The sequence below is a fragment of the Rhineura floridana genome, chromosome 14 (assembly GCF_030035675.1).
Source record: "Rhineura floridana isolate rRhiFlo1 chromosome 14, rRhiFlo1.hap2, whole genome shotgun sequence".
NCBI lineage: Eukaryota > Metazoa > Chordata > Lepidosauria > Squamata > Rhineuridae > Rhineura > Rhineura floridana.
Window position 1 is genome coordinate 19,429,497 of NC_084493.1, and position 13,937 is coordinate 19,443,433.

Here is a 13,937-nt window from a genome sequence, read left to right on the forward strand (position 1 = left end):
CCCTAATACAGGAAGGGAACAGGCTTTCTCACACCAAGGACCCCATGCCCTCCTTGGCAAACATCTGAGGAACACAAGTCAGGGGTGGGTGAGGCCAGAACAAAAAAGCGGACAGAGCAACTAAAGTACATTTTATCTTTTGTACAGTAGGCCAGATTTTTCTCCACACATCCCTCTATATCAGCCTTTCTCAACCAGTGTGCCTCCAGATGTTGTTGGAGCACAACTCCCATCTTTCCTGACAATTGGCAATGCTGGCTGAGGCTGCTGGAAGTTGTGGTCAACAACATCTGGAGACGCACTGGTTGGGAAAGGCTGCTCTATGTCTTCCATTGAGACAAGCAAGAGGCAGCATCAGATGACACATTTCAGCTAGGCAAAAAACACTTGGGATGCTAAGTAGGGCCAGGGAGGGATGTGGGGAGAGAGCAGTGTAGCCAGGGGAGAGTTCAGAGGGCCAGAGATATTGACTGCTTGCACTGCAAAGACAAACAGACCAAACCCTAGAGATCAAAATTTGGTCTGACCTAGCAATGTTCATGCGAGATTTAAGTAATCTAATGCACACATCTAGCAATCTGGGAAGTTATCTTCCATGCCTGTATATAGGCACTACTGCTGCTGCGGCTGCTACTAGGAGTTCTATCAGGAAGCAGCATTTTTCCCATAATTTGTGGGGAAGGCACTTTTCATTATGCAGCTCAAGATTTTGACAGCTTAACAACAGTTGCACAAAAATCCAGAGAAAGGATTTTGTATTTTTTGTTTTTCTCAGTTGCCAAGTCCCTCTCCTCTCAAACAGCAAGACGGGTGGGTGCCAGAAGAAGATTTCATGTTTGTTTTTGTGAAGTAGCACTTACTTCTCCACAGACTCAAAAGAAAGAGGGGGTAGAAAGCATGTCCTGGCAAGCAAGAATAAACTCAGCTCCAACTCAGAACAAACACTGCAGGCGTTCTTGCAAAAAAAGGGGGTAGGTGGGAGGTAGTCTGGATCTTATAGCAATTTTTGCCACAGAACCTTAGACCAAAAGAGGCAAGGAAAAAAACACTACCTCTGGATACCGCCTCTCCAATGTGCCTTGGCATGTATATCAAAGACCATCGTAGAGGTGGAAAAGATATAGAAAGAGCTGTCCAAACAATCAAGGGGTTGGGGCCCATAAATGGCAACCAGTTGCCCTTCCAGGTGTTGGAGGCCCAGATTGCTGCAGTATCCAGGAGCGCATTTGCTCAATTAAAACTGGTGCGCCAGCTGCGCCCGTTCCTGGACCTGCCTGATCTGACCAGGGTGATGCATGCCTTGGTTACATCCCGTTTAGACTATTTAGACGCTCTACGTGGGGCTGCCTTTGAAGACCGGAAACTTAAATTGGTACAAAGAGCTGCAGCCAGAGTACTAACTGGGGCTGGTTACAGGGACCATACAACTCCCCTGTTACAACAGCTCCACTGGCTGCCAATTTGTTTCCGGTCACAATTCAAAGTGCTGGTTTTGACCTACAAAGCCCTATACGGCTCAGGTCCAGACTATTTGACAGATCGTATCTCCCTACATGAACCTGCCTGGGATTTGAGATCTTTAGGTCAGGCCCTTCTTGTGTTCCCTACACCTTCGCAAGCACATTTGATGCGGACACGAGATAGGGCCTTTTCGGTGGTTGCCCCTAGGTTGTGGAACTCCCTCCCGAGTGAGGTACGATCAGCTCCCTCCTTGCCGTCTTTTCGGCGACAAATAAAGACTGTTTTATTTCAGCGGGCATTTGGGACAGAGGACGACCAGGATTAATGTCTTATAGGCTTGGTGATCATATTATATGATTTTATTATTTTAAATTGTTCGCTGTTTTAACTTCTATCTTATAGTTTTTAATTTTCCCTTATAGTTTAATTCTTTTTTAATAATATACTCTGTATGTTTTAATGATGTTGTTTTTAGTTGTAAGCCGCTCTGAGTCCTATTGGAAAAGGGCGGGGTAAAAATAAAGTTTTTATTATTATTATTATTATTATATTGTTGGACTCCAGTGCCCATCAACCCCAGCTAGCATACCAAATAGTTACAGATGATGGGAACCATAGTCTAGCAACACCTGGAGAGTATCAGGTTCACAACACCAATGTCATAGCAGGAAAGTCTAAAGTACATGGAACCCTTTAGTTTGTTGGGGGAGGGAGAAAGATGGACAGATAATTAATTATAATCTGTTTCTCTGTCCCCTCTGATATAATACCCAGCAGGTGGTTATGGACTGACAGCAGAAAGTTCTTCCTCACCCATGCATAATTAACATATGTAATTTATTACGAGAAGATGTGATAAGGGTCACCAGCTTAGATGGATTTTTAAAGCATCAGAGACTTATCCTTCCCATATGCTTGTTCGACATCAGTAAGAAAATGGACCCTCCACATTCAGGGGCATTCTACTTCTGAATCTTAAGATTATCAGGACAAAACAGGGGGCAAGCTGTTTGCCGTTGCATCCTGCTTTTGTACTTCCCTGACAGCTCACCAACAGACAGGGCTTCTCAATGGTGGCATCCCAGCTACAGAACTCCCTCCCTACAGAGATATGACTGTCCGCCACAAATTACAGGCATTCAGATTCAGACAGCAACTCAAGATCTATTTGTTCCAACAGGGCTTTTGAGCACAGTAAGACATCATTTGCATTTGTATCTATATAATTTAATATTGACTTTAATGTTGGTGGGATATTAGAAACAATATCAATAATATCAACAATATCTCTTCTGATAGGAACATAGGAAGCTGCCTTTTCCAAGTCAGACCATCGGTCCATCCAGCTCAGTTTCATCTACACTGATTGACAGGAGATCTCAATGGCTTCAACCATGAGTCTCTCTCAGTCCTACCTGGAGATCATGGAGAATCATAGAACAGTAGAGCTGGAAGGGGCCTATAAGGCCATCAAGTCCAACCCACAGCTCAATGCAGGAATCCAAATCAAAGCATTCCCGACAGATGGGTGTCCAGCTGCCGCTTGAATGCCTCCAGTGTCGGAGAGCCCAGTACCTCTCTAGGTAATTGGCTCCATTGTCGTATGGCTCTAACAGTTAGGAAGTTGAGAATGAGCCTGGGAACTGCTGCACGCAAAGCAGATGCTCTGCCACTGTGGCGTTTCTCCGACTGATGATCAGAAGATATAAATCAGTGGTTCCTGAACCCTTCCCCCACAAGTACTACTTGAAAAACTTGATGGCGTTGATGGATTACTTAATGACTTTTGTGCCTGTTGCAGCAACTGCAATGCGCTGTGCTAGATGCTGTATGATTTTTTTATTGAGTTTTATTTCTTATGTTGTATTTTACTGTATTACAATTTGCATTCCATTCAATTCAAATTGTAATACGATATAAGAAATAAACGAAGCAATAAAATACAATAAGAAATGAATATGAATATTTAATGCAGACATTCTGCAGACCACCTGAATGAAGCTCGTGGACTGCTTATGGCCCACAGACCACAGCTTGGGAACTCCTGATACATACAACATCATCATCGTCCAGTTAGAAACAGGATACTGGACTTGGTGGTCTTTTTGTCTGATCCAGCGAGGCAATCCTTGTGTTCTTAAGTAGCTGGATCCAGCAGAAAAGGGAAGAAGAGCAGGCAACACCTTTTATCTCTGCAGCCAGCAATGTGCCAGGGAGAAAGTGCTGCAACCTCCTCTTCTGCTCTGAACAGCAACAACAAGTAGGCAGGGCAGAGGCAGCAGGTGCTCAAGGGATCAGGAAGGAGGGACTGCCGCAGGAATAGAAGGCAGAGACTACAGAGGTTGAAGGCGTAACATGAAGGCCGTGGATGCCATCTTTCCAGGGTACCAATGTTTACCCCAAGAGGCCTGTTCCCTAGATACCACGGACAGATGTGTACGGTATGAACAATGGGAATAAATAAATCTGGAGCATGCTCTAAAGCTCTCGAGGTGTGGTGGGTTAGCACATATATGGGGAGGTTTTCCAATACATAGGAAAACAGCAGTTAAACTATTTGCTACACTCAGCTGTGCGGTAGATAAGGTGGCATGACCTACATTATTTATTACGTATCTATGAAATGCTCCATAATTATCCAGGCATCACACAAACAAAAGAATTAAAAACAAAAACAGTATAACCATGCTTCAAATAAAACCATAAGAAGCTTAAGAGACAACCAGCATAAAATACCAAATACAAAACAGCACAATACTACCTAGAGAACAGGACTAAAAACAGCCATTGCATGCATACATTAAAACCACCAACCATACCACAGATCTTTAAAAGCTTGGGAAAAACAGAGAAATCATAAGCTGGGGCCAAAGAAATGGCAATGTAAGTCTCAAGCATGCTTTCCTAAGGAAAGCTTTCCTTAATGGGGGGACACCACCAAAAAGGCCCTGTCTTTGGTAGCCATATAAAAAGAGTTAAGACACACTGTTTTAAAGACATGCAGTAAAGGAATAAGGCCAGATGTCATCTCAGACTTGGACTTTCCTTGCCCCACATCACATCATGACGCATTAGATAAATCAAAATCACCAAGGCAGGATTCAACTTTGCAAATGCCTCTACAGACATTACCTCGGTCAAAACATACCTGTGCTAGCCATTTATTTTGTGCCCCAACGAACAGCCCAAACAAACCATTCTCTTCTACTTTACAAACTTCCCTCTTGCCTAGTTGCCTGGAGACCATTCCTACTTTCCACACGTGAAAGGCTCTTCACAAGCATGGCAAAACTCTACAAAAGCCTTCCCGCAACTTGGGGCCCTCCTGATGCTTTGGACTACAACCCTGGCAGTTGTAGTCCAAAACATCTGGAGGGCTCCAAGTTGAGGGAAGGCTGCTCTACCAAAAAACAAACAAACCAACAACAGATTCTCAGTCAACCTGGCTCTCTCACTGGTAACCCTCAGCTCTTCTCTCTTGATCCTTCAGATCTTACCTTTCAGCTGGAAAAAAGGCAGCTGGTGGTGGTAGGAGAAGGGGAGTGCTTGCCTCTGCTGTGCTCTGGCATGGTAGAAAGGACTGCTTAATCCTCTTTCTGCTTGTTCTCACCAACTGCCCAAGAGCCACTGCTAAACTGCAATAACACAGTATGCCCAAGCAAAAACCCCACCTCCCCCTCCACCCTCCACCCTCCTTCTAGCTGCAGCATCAAGTTTACAGCAGGTGCACAGCAGGAAGTACATCTAATTATAGGCTCCCATTCCCAGCACCTTCCTGGGCTCTCTGGCCACCAACTCCACAATGAAGCTTTTTTTGTTGTTGTTTTTTTGGTGCTCTGAGACCTCTCTCTCTTTTAGCTTCCAATGAAGCCCACCACATGGATCAAAAACTCCCACTTTCCTGGGCTCTTGAGATGTTTGGGACCCACAACAAAATTGCCCTCTTGCCAGCCCACCTAGTGAACTGACTTTAATTGTATTAAAAAGCCTTTTTTTAAAAGTGACACAATCTAAAAGTCTTGAATGGACCTGAAGGCCGGAAACATTTCCACGCCATTTGGGGAAAATTTATCACTTAGGCTACTACAAAAGATCTGCAAAGTTGGTGCCTGTACTAATTCATGAAATTCGGACCTCATAATGGTGATTTATAAAAATTATGCTCCTCTATTGTTCCCTTTTTAACTGTTAATACTAGATGAGTGGCTCTGTAATTGGACAATGAAACAAATGTATACAATTTTTATGAATATCCCCTAACTGTGTTTGAATTGCATTTCTATTATTATTATTATTATTATTATTATTATTATTATTATTATTATTATAAATAATGCTATAATAAAAGGGGAAAAGAGGAAAAAAAGCTGACAGTTGCAAATCATCTGTGCGGCTTACAAACCTCACCCTCTCCAGTTCTTTATCTACAACAGTTAAAGTCTCCTGAGATAAAAAGGTGGGGGAATGAATTCAGGAGGCAGTCACTGATGTCTGGGAGGAGGGGGAGGAGAAGGAGCAACTCCCATGAAGCCAACACTCCTGTGTCTCCTTACAGCCGCTCCCATGCTATTAAAACATCAAACTACTCATACAGCACACATACAAAAATAAAAATAAAATGGGAGCTTGTTAAATGTTGATTCATGCCAAGCAGAGGTGGCAGCTAAGTTTTCCAGGCTGAAGGAAGCACTTTCACATCTAGTCCTTAAAAAAAAAAAGATAATCACTTGTGCACATGGCCTTAAGACATCCGAGTAGCCAGAAAAAAACTCAAATCTTTATCTCCATTTGTTATTCGGATTTTGGGTTGGGGGGGGGCTTAAGTTTTTATGTTATGCACACATGAAAGCACCAACACTTCCATTCGTTCAGATTTTACAGTTCTACTTCTATTAAATCTTCTGGTACTAATTTGTTACGGAACAAACTTTGCTTGAGATGAGAGGGGGAAGCTTGCCACACCTGTGATTCCTCAGGGCAAAACAGCATAATGGGGGGGGGGAGAGAGAAATCAGCTGTTTACATTTTAACAGCTGTCTGAGCAGGTGAGGCCATAAAAGCCTGCATTAAGCCATCATTAAGGATTGCTAAAGATTCCGCCTCTAGGATTTCAGCTCAGATTGGAAAAGGTTCTCTTTTTCTCTTTTTTTAACCTTTTTTTAAAAAAAAAAAAAACCAAAAAACTAAATAATGTGTTCTAGGAACTCCTGTTGTAGAAGAGACAAAATGTTTTAATAAAGGTGCCCAACCGGTTTGTCCTGCTGCTGTCAAGTCCTCTCCTGTCAACATTTGCTCATCAGCCAAAATCTGTCTCCCGCCCTTTGTTTTGTCAAGTCGGAAATAAAGGCTTGAATCCCAGATCCAGCTCTTAAAATATACTGGGAAGGGTTAATTGCACTTGGTCAGGGTTTCAGAAATGCAAAAGAGGGGCAGGAAAAAAGTCTCTCTTTCTCTCCCCCTCCGCCCTTCAAAATCTCCTCTGTATGTGTGTGACCTAAAAGCACCACATTTAGAAACTGGCAGGCTCAAACTGGAAGGACGCTTTTAGAACTTCAGCAGCTGACATGAAGAAGCTTCACACATAGTCCTCTTGTGTCCTCCAGTTCCAAGATAGCTGAAAAAGTTAGCACAACTGAAAGTTTGGGTCAGCCTGGGCACCTGTTTTAGAAGAGAAAAAGCCACAAACAAAAGCCCTGGTAGCTCCTTATTTACCCACAGTCTCTCTTAATATAACAGTTTAACTCTCGTTATCTAGTCTTATTTATATAGCCACCAGTGCACACTTACAGCAATTCAAGGAAGCAAAATGCACACACAAAAGAGGGGGGGGAGAGAGAGGGGTGTCTGCCTCTGTGTTAGAATTGCTTGTTAATATGGTTTTTTTTAATGTTTTAACCCTTTTTAAGAGATTTTTTAAAGCTTTTTAAAAATGTTTTTAACGTTGTTTTGTTTTAATGTATTCTAATGTCTGTTTTTATGATGTTTTAAAGTGTTTTTAGCGTTTCCGTTTGCCGCCCCAGGCTCCTGCTGGGAGGAAGGGCGGGATATAAATCAAATAATAAAATAAATAAATAAATAAATAAGGAGCTTGCCACCATTTGAATGTCAACTGTGGGGAAGAGAACAACGTGAAATAAAAGAGAAGAGAAAGAAGCCAGGGTGATCTACGGTTTCAAAAAGCTTACCGTTAGGGAAAAGAAAGAAGCAATCTTCATTCTAAAAACATCAATGCATCCTTTCAGCAACCAGCTCATTCCCTCTTTCAGACGCTAAGATCTCATGGGCAAAAGAGTATCTCCCCTTTGCCTGCATATGAAAAAAAAACACCTGTCCAATGCTCTAAATGTAGTAGTCTAGCTTCACTTACCTGCAACAGGTGAAATGACCAGAAGTCCTGGGCTTGCAGCTCTCTTCATCAATCCACCAAGTTGCAAATTTAAATCCACTTCTCCATTAGGGATGGATCCAGCATCCACCACATGCTGTACCTCAGATCTGGACTCTGTTAATGGGGGAATTTCCACAAGGTTTCCAGATGGAGACGTCAAGGGGCCGCCTGCCTCTGCTGCCAACGTAGCATGATGAGGGGGGTTAACTGTCTTGTCAGCATGATCTACCAAGGGGCCATCTATTTCTTGAACAGAACCTTTCACCTCTACTTTTTCCAGTAGCTCAACAGCTGCACAGGGAGATGATGGCAAAAGCTGGGAATCTGGTTCAGCTTGGCTTCCTTCCCCTGTGCCCTTACTGGGTTCAGCTAGGACCTCCAGCTGGGCTGCTTTCACTTCAGGCCTAGCTTCGCCCTTGCTGGCCAAAGAGAACATTTCAGAGCCAGGGTCCCCATCGCACGGAGGCTCTTCAGCAATCGGCTGGAGAAGTATTCTAGAAGGCACATTTTCCACCTCCTCCCCTTCCCGTGGAAGTGCGGTTGCTATAGGTAGCTCACAGGTGACCAGAGGGTCTTCCATTAAATCAGAAACTCCACAGGGAAGAGGGGCTGCATGCAGATCCAGGTAGCTGAGCTCAGGTTCTTGGTTTAGTGTAGCATTGGGACTGAAGGCCTCGCTGGTGCAGAGAGAGGCACCCTCTGATGGTCCAGGCCCTTGGAGGACATCCCCAGTGACACCCACCTTCACATTCTCATCAGATTCTGGGCTGGAGGCTTTCCCCTTTAATCCAGCCTTGGCATTACTTTCATTCCCTGGGAGCTCCTCACCCTGACAACTAGGAGGAGGAGACTGCACAACAGCTGCCGGTGCTGGGCCCTCCAACAAAACCTCTTCCTCGCCAGACAGCTCCTCTCGACTTCCAGAGAGCTGTGAGGAAGAGCCGTCCTCTTGGCTTTCTTCACGATGATCCCCCCGAGAAAGAGGATCTGTTGTTTCCTCTCTGAACACAGGGCTTCCCTCTTCAGTAGGCACAGTCAGTTCTGTTGCTGGCTCGACTGCTGCTGTTGCTACTTCCTGGATTTGTTTGGATTCTTTATTATGAATAGCAGAGGGTGTGCCCATCAAATTATCCTGTACACATTTGGTGCCCTTGCCACACAAAGGCAGGCCAAGGTCCTCAAAGTGCGGCGATGCCTCCTGAACAACAGGGGCCGCTCTGGCCTTGTCCCCCTGGGCAACGATCAGCTGGGCTTGCTGGATTGCTTCTTCAACAAGCAAAGCAGAAGCCACAGCAATGAGTTCCTGAGCACTTTTGCTAAACTGGTCCACCTCTTCCATCTCTGCTTGCCTAGGAAGAAGAGAAGGCTCCTCTTCAGCTGGGGGCAGCGCTGGAAAGCTAGGAAAGCCTGTGTGCAGTTCAGAGGCATCAGGAGAATCTGTACACGATACAGGGAAATGAGATTGTTCCTCATCATTGCCAGCTCCTTCTTTCTGAGCATGGCACATAACAGCAGCCCCCTGGTCGACGATGGCAGAGTCAGCACTTCCTCTGCAGCTACGGCTGGTGGTTTCAGTTCCCGACAACATCGGCTCAAAGGTTTTTTGCTCACCCTCCACCTCAGCCACAGACTCTGTTATCGTATCGCTGACACAGGGGGCTTTGGGTTCCACCACACACGTTTGACCTGGCCCATCATTTTCCACATTAGCATCAGAGTGACTGTCAGTCCCCGTGTTTCTGTCTTCCAGTTGCTGCCTATCCTCATTCACTTCCACCACAGGATCATGCTTTGAAGAAACCTCCAAACTGCCTTCCACGTTCACAGCTGCCGCTTCTCTTGCAGGGCTCAAAGCTGTGCTCTGCGCCTCCTTCTCTGGAAGCTTGCAGGGCCCCGAACATGTTGTAAAATCCTTTGTTCCACTGTCACCAAGAGTATCTGATCCTACCAGTTTGCTACTTCCACTCTCGACAAGATGAACACCCATGGCAGTATCCACACTTGCATCGTGCTGTAGATCTACCACCGCTTCCTCTGGTGCACTACCCTCGCCTTTGCTGACTGCAGCACTGCCACCGTCTCCGGGAAAGGATACAACAGAATCTGTCAATCCTGCGCCAGCTGAAGGCAACGTTTCCACAGTTGTGGCCCTCTCCCCATCTCCGACACACTGCTGGGCTTCAGAAGCAACAGTCGCATCCACAGTCCCCGTACAGCTCTTGCATTCGCCTTGTCCCATGCCTACATCCCTGTCCCTGCAGGAAGTTAGGAATGTAGTACTGGCACTGGCAGCTGCTCTTTCTTCAGCTGCTTGCACTTCCTGCTGCAATTTATCCTTTTCACACAGGTTACCTTGCTCCAAAGCAACACGAGGGGTGATCATTCCAACTTCCTTGCTTGCCTTTCCACAGGATGGGAATCCGGCAGCACTGTCAAGTCCAGCAATTGGGCTCAGACAGCCGTCATTTGCCTCTAGTGTTGCCCCAGACTCTACGGCAGGGGGTAACTCCGCCTCTTCCTCTTTGTGCAGCCTGGCTGCTGTTTTTCTACTTTTACAGGAAGACTCTGGCTTCGCTGCATCCTCTGGCCTCAACGGATCTTTTGGTGTGCCTAAGGGCTCCTTCAGCTGCGTGCAGCCACCTTCCTTGTAGCAGGCAAGTGTCAAACCCTGTATTGCATCAAGAGCCAGCAGGGGAGAAGCATCTCCTTGGTTTCCTTCTGCCATTATTTCACTGAGATTGCCGCCTGCGGCAACTGCATAGCCCTTGGCTTCTGTACCTGAACCGCAGTCCTCACAAGTAGCTTGCTGCCCAGCCTGTGGGTTTTCATTTGCATTCTGGAAGGAGAGGAAAAAGAGAGAGATTTAGCATTCATTTTGTTATGCCATGCTCTGGATGCATGCACATTAAGCTTCTGAGTAACTTAAGAACTTTTTTGCAATGGTTCTATTAACTGTTTGTTAAACACACACACCACAATTATCCATAGGAAGATATTAGTCCCAAGGTTACAAAGACTAGCCAAACTGGTGTTTTTCTGTTGGGGTTCTTGCTCACCTTCTACATGGCCATGTGTCAACAAGGTTTTGCTGGTGAGCCACTTTTGGAAGGGATCAAACAGCCACAGTCCCACCCTACACCACAAAAAAAAAAACACACACACTGCCCATGGTCCCAGCCAACACCAAACGTTTGGCTCCAAACACCATCTGTGACTACTATCCATGACCGCTGCGTTCTACCTCCACCTTCAGAAGCAGTATGCCTCTGAACACCAGTTGCTGGAGATCACGAATGGGGAGAGTGCTGTTGGGCTCCGGTTCTGTTTGCAGGCTTCCCATAAGCATCTGTATGGACTAGATGAGTCATTGGCCTGATGTTCTTACGGTGCCCATGGAAGCCCACAAAACCCTCCTCAAGGGAGCAGGAGTGGGCTCAAGAGCTGCCCACTGCCAACTCCTGCTCTACAGCAGGAAGCTTTTCACCACAGATGAGGGACCTGTGGCCCTCCAGATGTTGGGGGACTCCAGCTCTCATCAGCCAATAAATGGAAAATTGCAACTGCATGAAGAACTGTGCTTCTGGGCTGCCCATAATAGGCATCTGGTTGACCACTGAGAACAGGACCCTGGACTAGATGGGCCTTTGGTCTGATCCAGCAGGACTGTTCTTATTACATATTCTTACCCTTTGCTTTAAACACACACATACACTGCAAAAAGTGCCTCAAACGTTATCAAGAAAAGTTGAACTGTGTGAACATTTTGCAAATAAAAATTATTTTTTATTTTATTTGTTACATTTATATTCCACATTTTCCCAAAAGAGCTCAAAGCGGCGTACATGGTTCTCTCCCTCACCATTTTATCCTCATAACAACCCTGTGAGGGAGGTTAGGCTGAGAGGCAGTGACTGGCACATGGTCACCCAGTCAGCTTCATGTCTGAGTGGGGACTCTGACATACCTATGGTAGGCAACAGCAGCCAAAAGAACAAGGTGTCAGAACACCCTTCCCATAAGGAAAGGCACTGAGAATTTTTAGGAGAGGGTTTGTTTTTTTTTGGGGGGGGGAGAAAGATAAGCAAGAGTGGACTTTTATAGAATTATGAATGATGATGAGAAGAGAATTCTCTGCTCCTTCAGATAACATCAGAATTCAGGGGACTGGTGGGGAATAGGGGAGGGAAACTGCACATTTAGAGCAGACCAAAGGAAAGTGCTTCTTAACTCATGGTTTTAATTTAAAACAATTCACTTTCACAAGATGTGGTGATAAGACACTGCCTTCAGACAGGAAATTAGGCAATGGTGGAGAAGAGGAGATCTATTATTATCTGTTAACCATGATAGCTAAATAAAACCTCCATGGACAGAAGCAGTCTACCTCTAAATACCAGCTGCTCAGGAGAATTAGAGAAAGACTATTGCTTTCATGCCCTGCTTCCCAAAGGCCCCTGGGTATCTGCTGTTGGAAACAGCATGCTGGACTCTAGATCAACCTTTGGTCTGAGCCATCAGGGATCTTCTCATGAATGAAGAACAGCAAAGAATTATGTAGGGCAGAGACATCCTGTCCTCTGGAAGTACTATTACACACGTGCACCCACCCCCTAGCTACATATCTCTCCGATTCTAAGATTTCATCAAGAACATGAGAACAGCCCTGCTGGATCAGATCAAAGGCCCATCAAGTCCAGCATTGTTGTTGTTCTCACAACAGCCAACCAGATGCCTCTAGGAAACCCATAAGGACGGCACAAGCGTAACAGCACTCTCTCCACTTGGGATCCCCAGAAACTGGTATCCTAAGTTTCACGGACCAATGGCCTGATTTAAAATAAGGCAGTTCATGTCCTAAATCAGCCTTTCCCATAGGAGTTGTGATAGTCTGTAAGAAGAGCCCTGCTGGATCAAATCGAAGGCCCATCTAGTTTAGCATCCTCTTCTCACAGTGGCCAACAAGATGCCTACAGGAAGTCTGCAGGCAGGACCCAAGTACAACAGCACTCTCCCCAGTTGTGATTCCCAGTAACCTGTGTTCAAAAGCATATTGCCTCTGACTGCAGAACTAGTATACAGCCAACGTGGCTAGTAACATTGCCCATCCCCATTTCCAAGTTTACCTCTGCAGCCTTAAGGGCTAGAAATGGAACCGACTGCCTAGGGAGGTGGTGGGATCCCCTTCGCTGGATGTCTTCAAGCAGAGGCTGGACAGCTATCTGCGGGAGATGCTCTAGCTGTGGATTTCCTGCTGTGAGCAGGGGGTTGGACTAGATGGCCTACAAGGCCTCTATAATTCTATGATGCTATGAAACTTGACTTTTAAAATCCAAAGTGGAGGCTCTCTCAGGATGCTGAAAGCGGGTCTCAAAATTCTACGCTTGTAGTGTGCATGCGAGAAACACACAGACATCTGATTTGTACAAGTCAATCTGCCTCTACGCTTTCTCCCAAGTATCACACACATATACAGATGCCTCAGGAAAGAATACCCACCCACCCCCCATTTAAAATTATCAGCACAAGTGGACACACTCAAATGAAGCATCGGCTGACTCTGGAGATTGTTAATACTGCAGTAAGAACAGACGGTTCCCAGCCAGCAGCACGAGGAAAGAGACAGGCACAAGTGACACTTGTTCTGGAACAGAGAAGTGTCCTGAAGGAAGGGAGGGGACAATGGGACATGTCTATCATCCTCGCAATGAAGTCATTCTGCTTCCACACAGACTGAAGGGGGAGGGGGAAGCCTGCCCCTTCCAGAGGAAGCCAATAGCCTCTCAGCTGACCCTGCATGAACTGAAATGAAATAATTGCAGGCCCCAGTCCAAACTCAAATTAGATTAGATGTGAAGCAAACCAGGCCTCAAAGGAAGGCCATCTAAACATAGCCCTTCCGATTTGTCAGACATGATATACCCACATACAGTGCTTGCCCTATCAGTGAAAAGAGCTGGTGTGTGATGTGCTGTTGGCCACATTTTACTGCTAACTGACAACCAGTGGGACTGTGAAGCAACATCTTCAAGTGTTCTTTCATTTTAAAACAACACATAAGATAACCCTCTCTACCTAAACTCTGGTTTAC

The 13,937-nt window shown here is 45.5% G+C and overlaps 1 protein-coding gene across 6 annotated transcripts in view; it reads right to left on the bottom strand.

Moving 5' to 3' along the window:
* Positions 1 to 13,937, bottom strand: part of AKAP13 (A-kinase anchoring protein 13) — a 333,500-nt gene that overhangs the window by 145,348 nt on the left and 174,215 nt on the right. For 5 of the 6 annotated variants that reach the window (XM_061595982.1, XM_061595984.1, XM_061595983.1 and 2 more), the window contains exon 8: positions 7,829 to 10,685. In XM_061595982.1, coding sequence (XP_061451966.1) covers positions 7,829 to 10,685 — 2,857 coding nt within the window. Of the gene's footprint in view, positions 1 to 4,958; positions 5,086 to 7,828; positions 10,686 to 13,937 lie in introns of those variants that run through there. The other variant, XM_061595986.1, reaches the window with a different exon arrangement.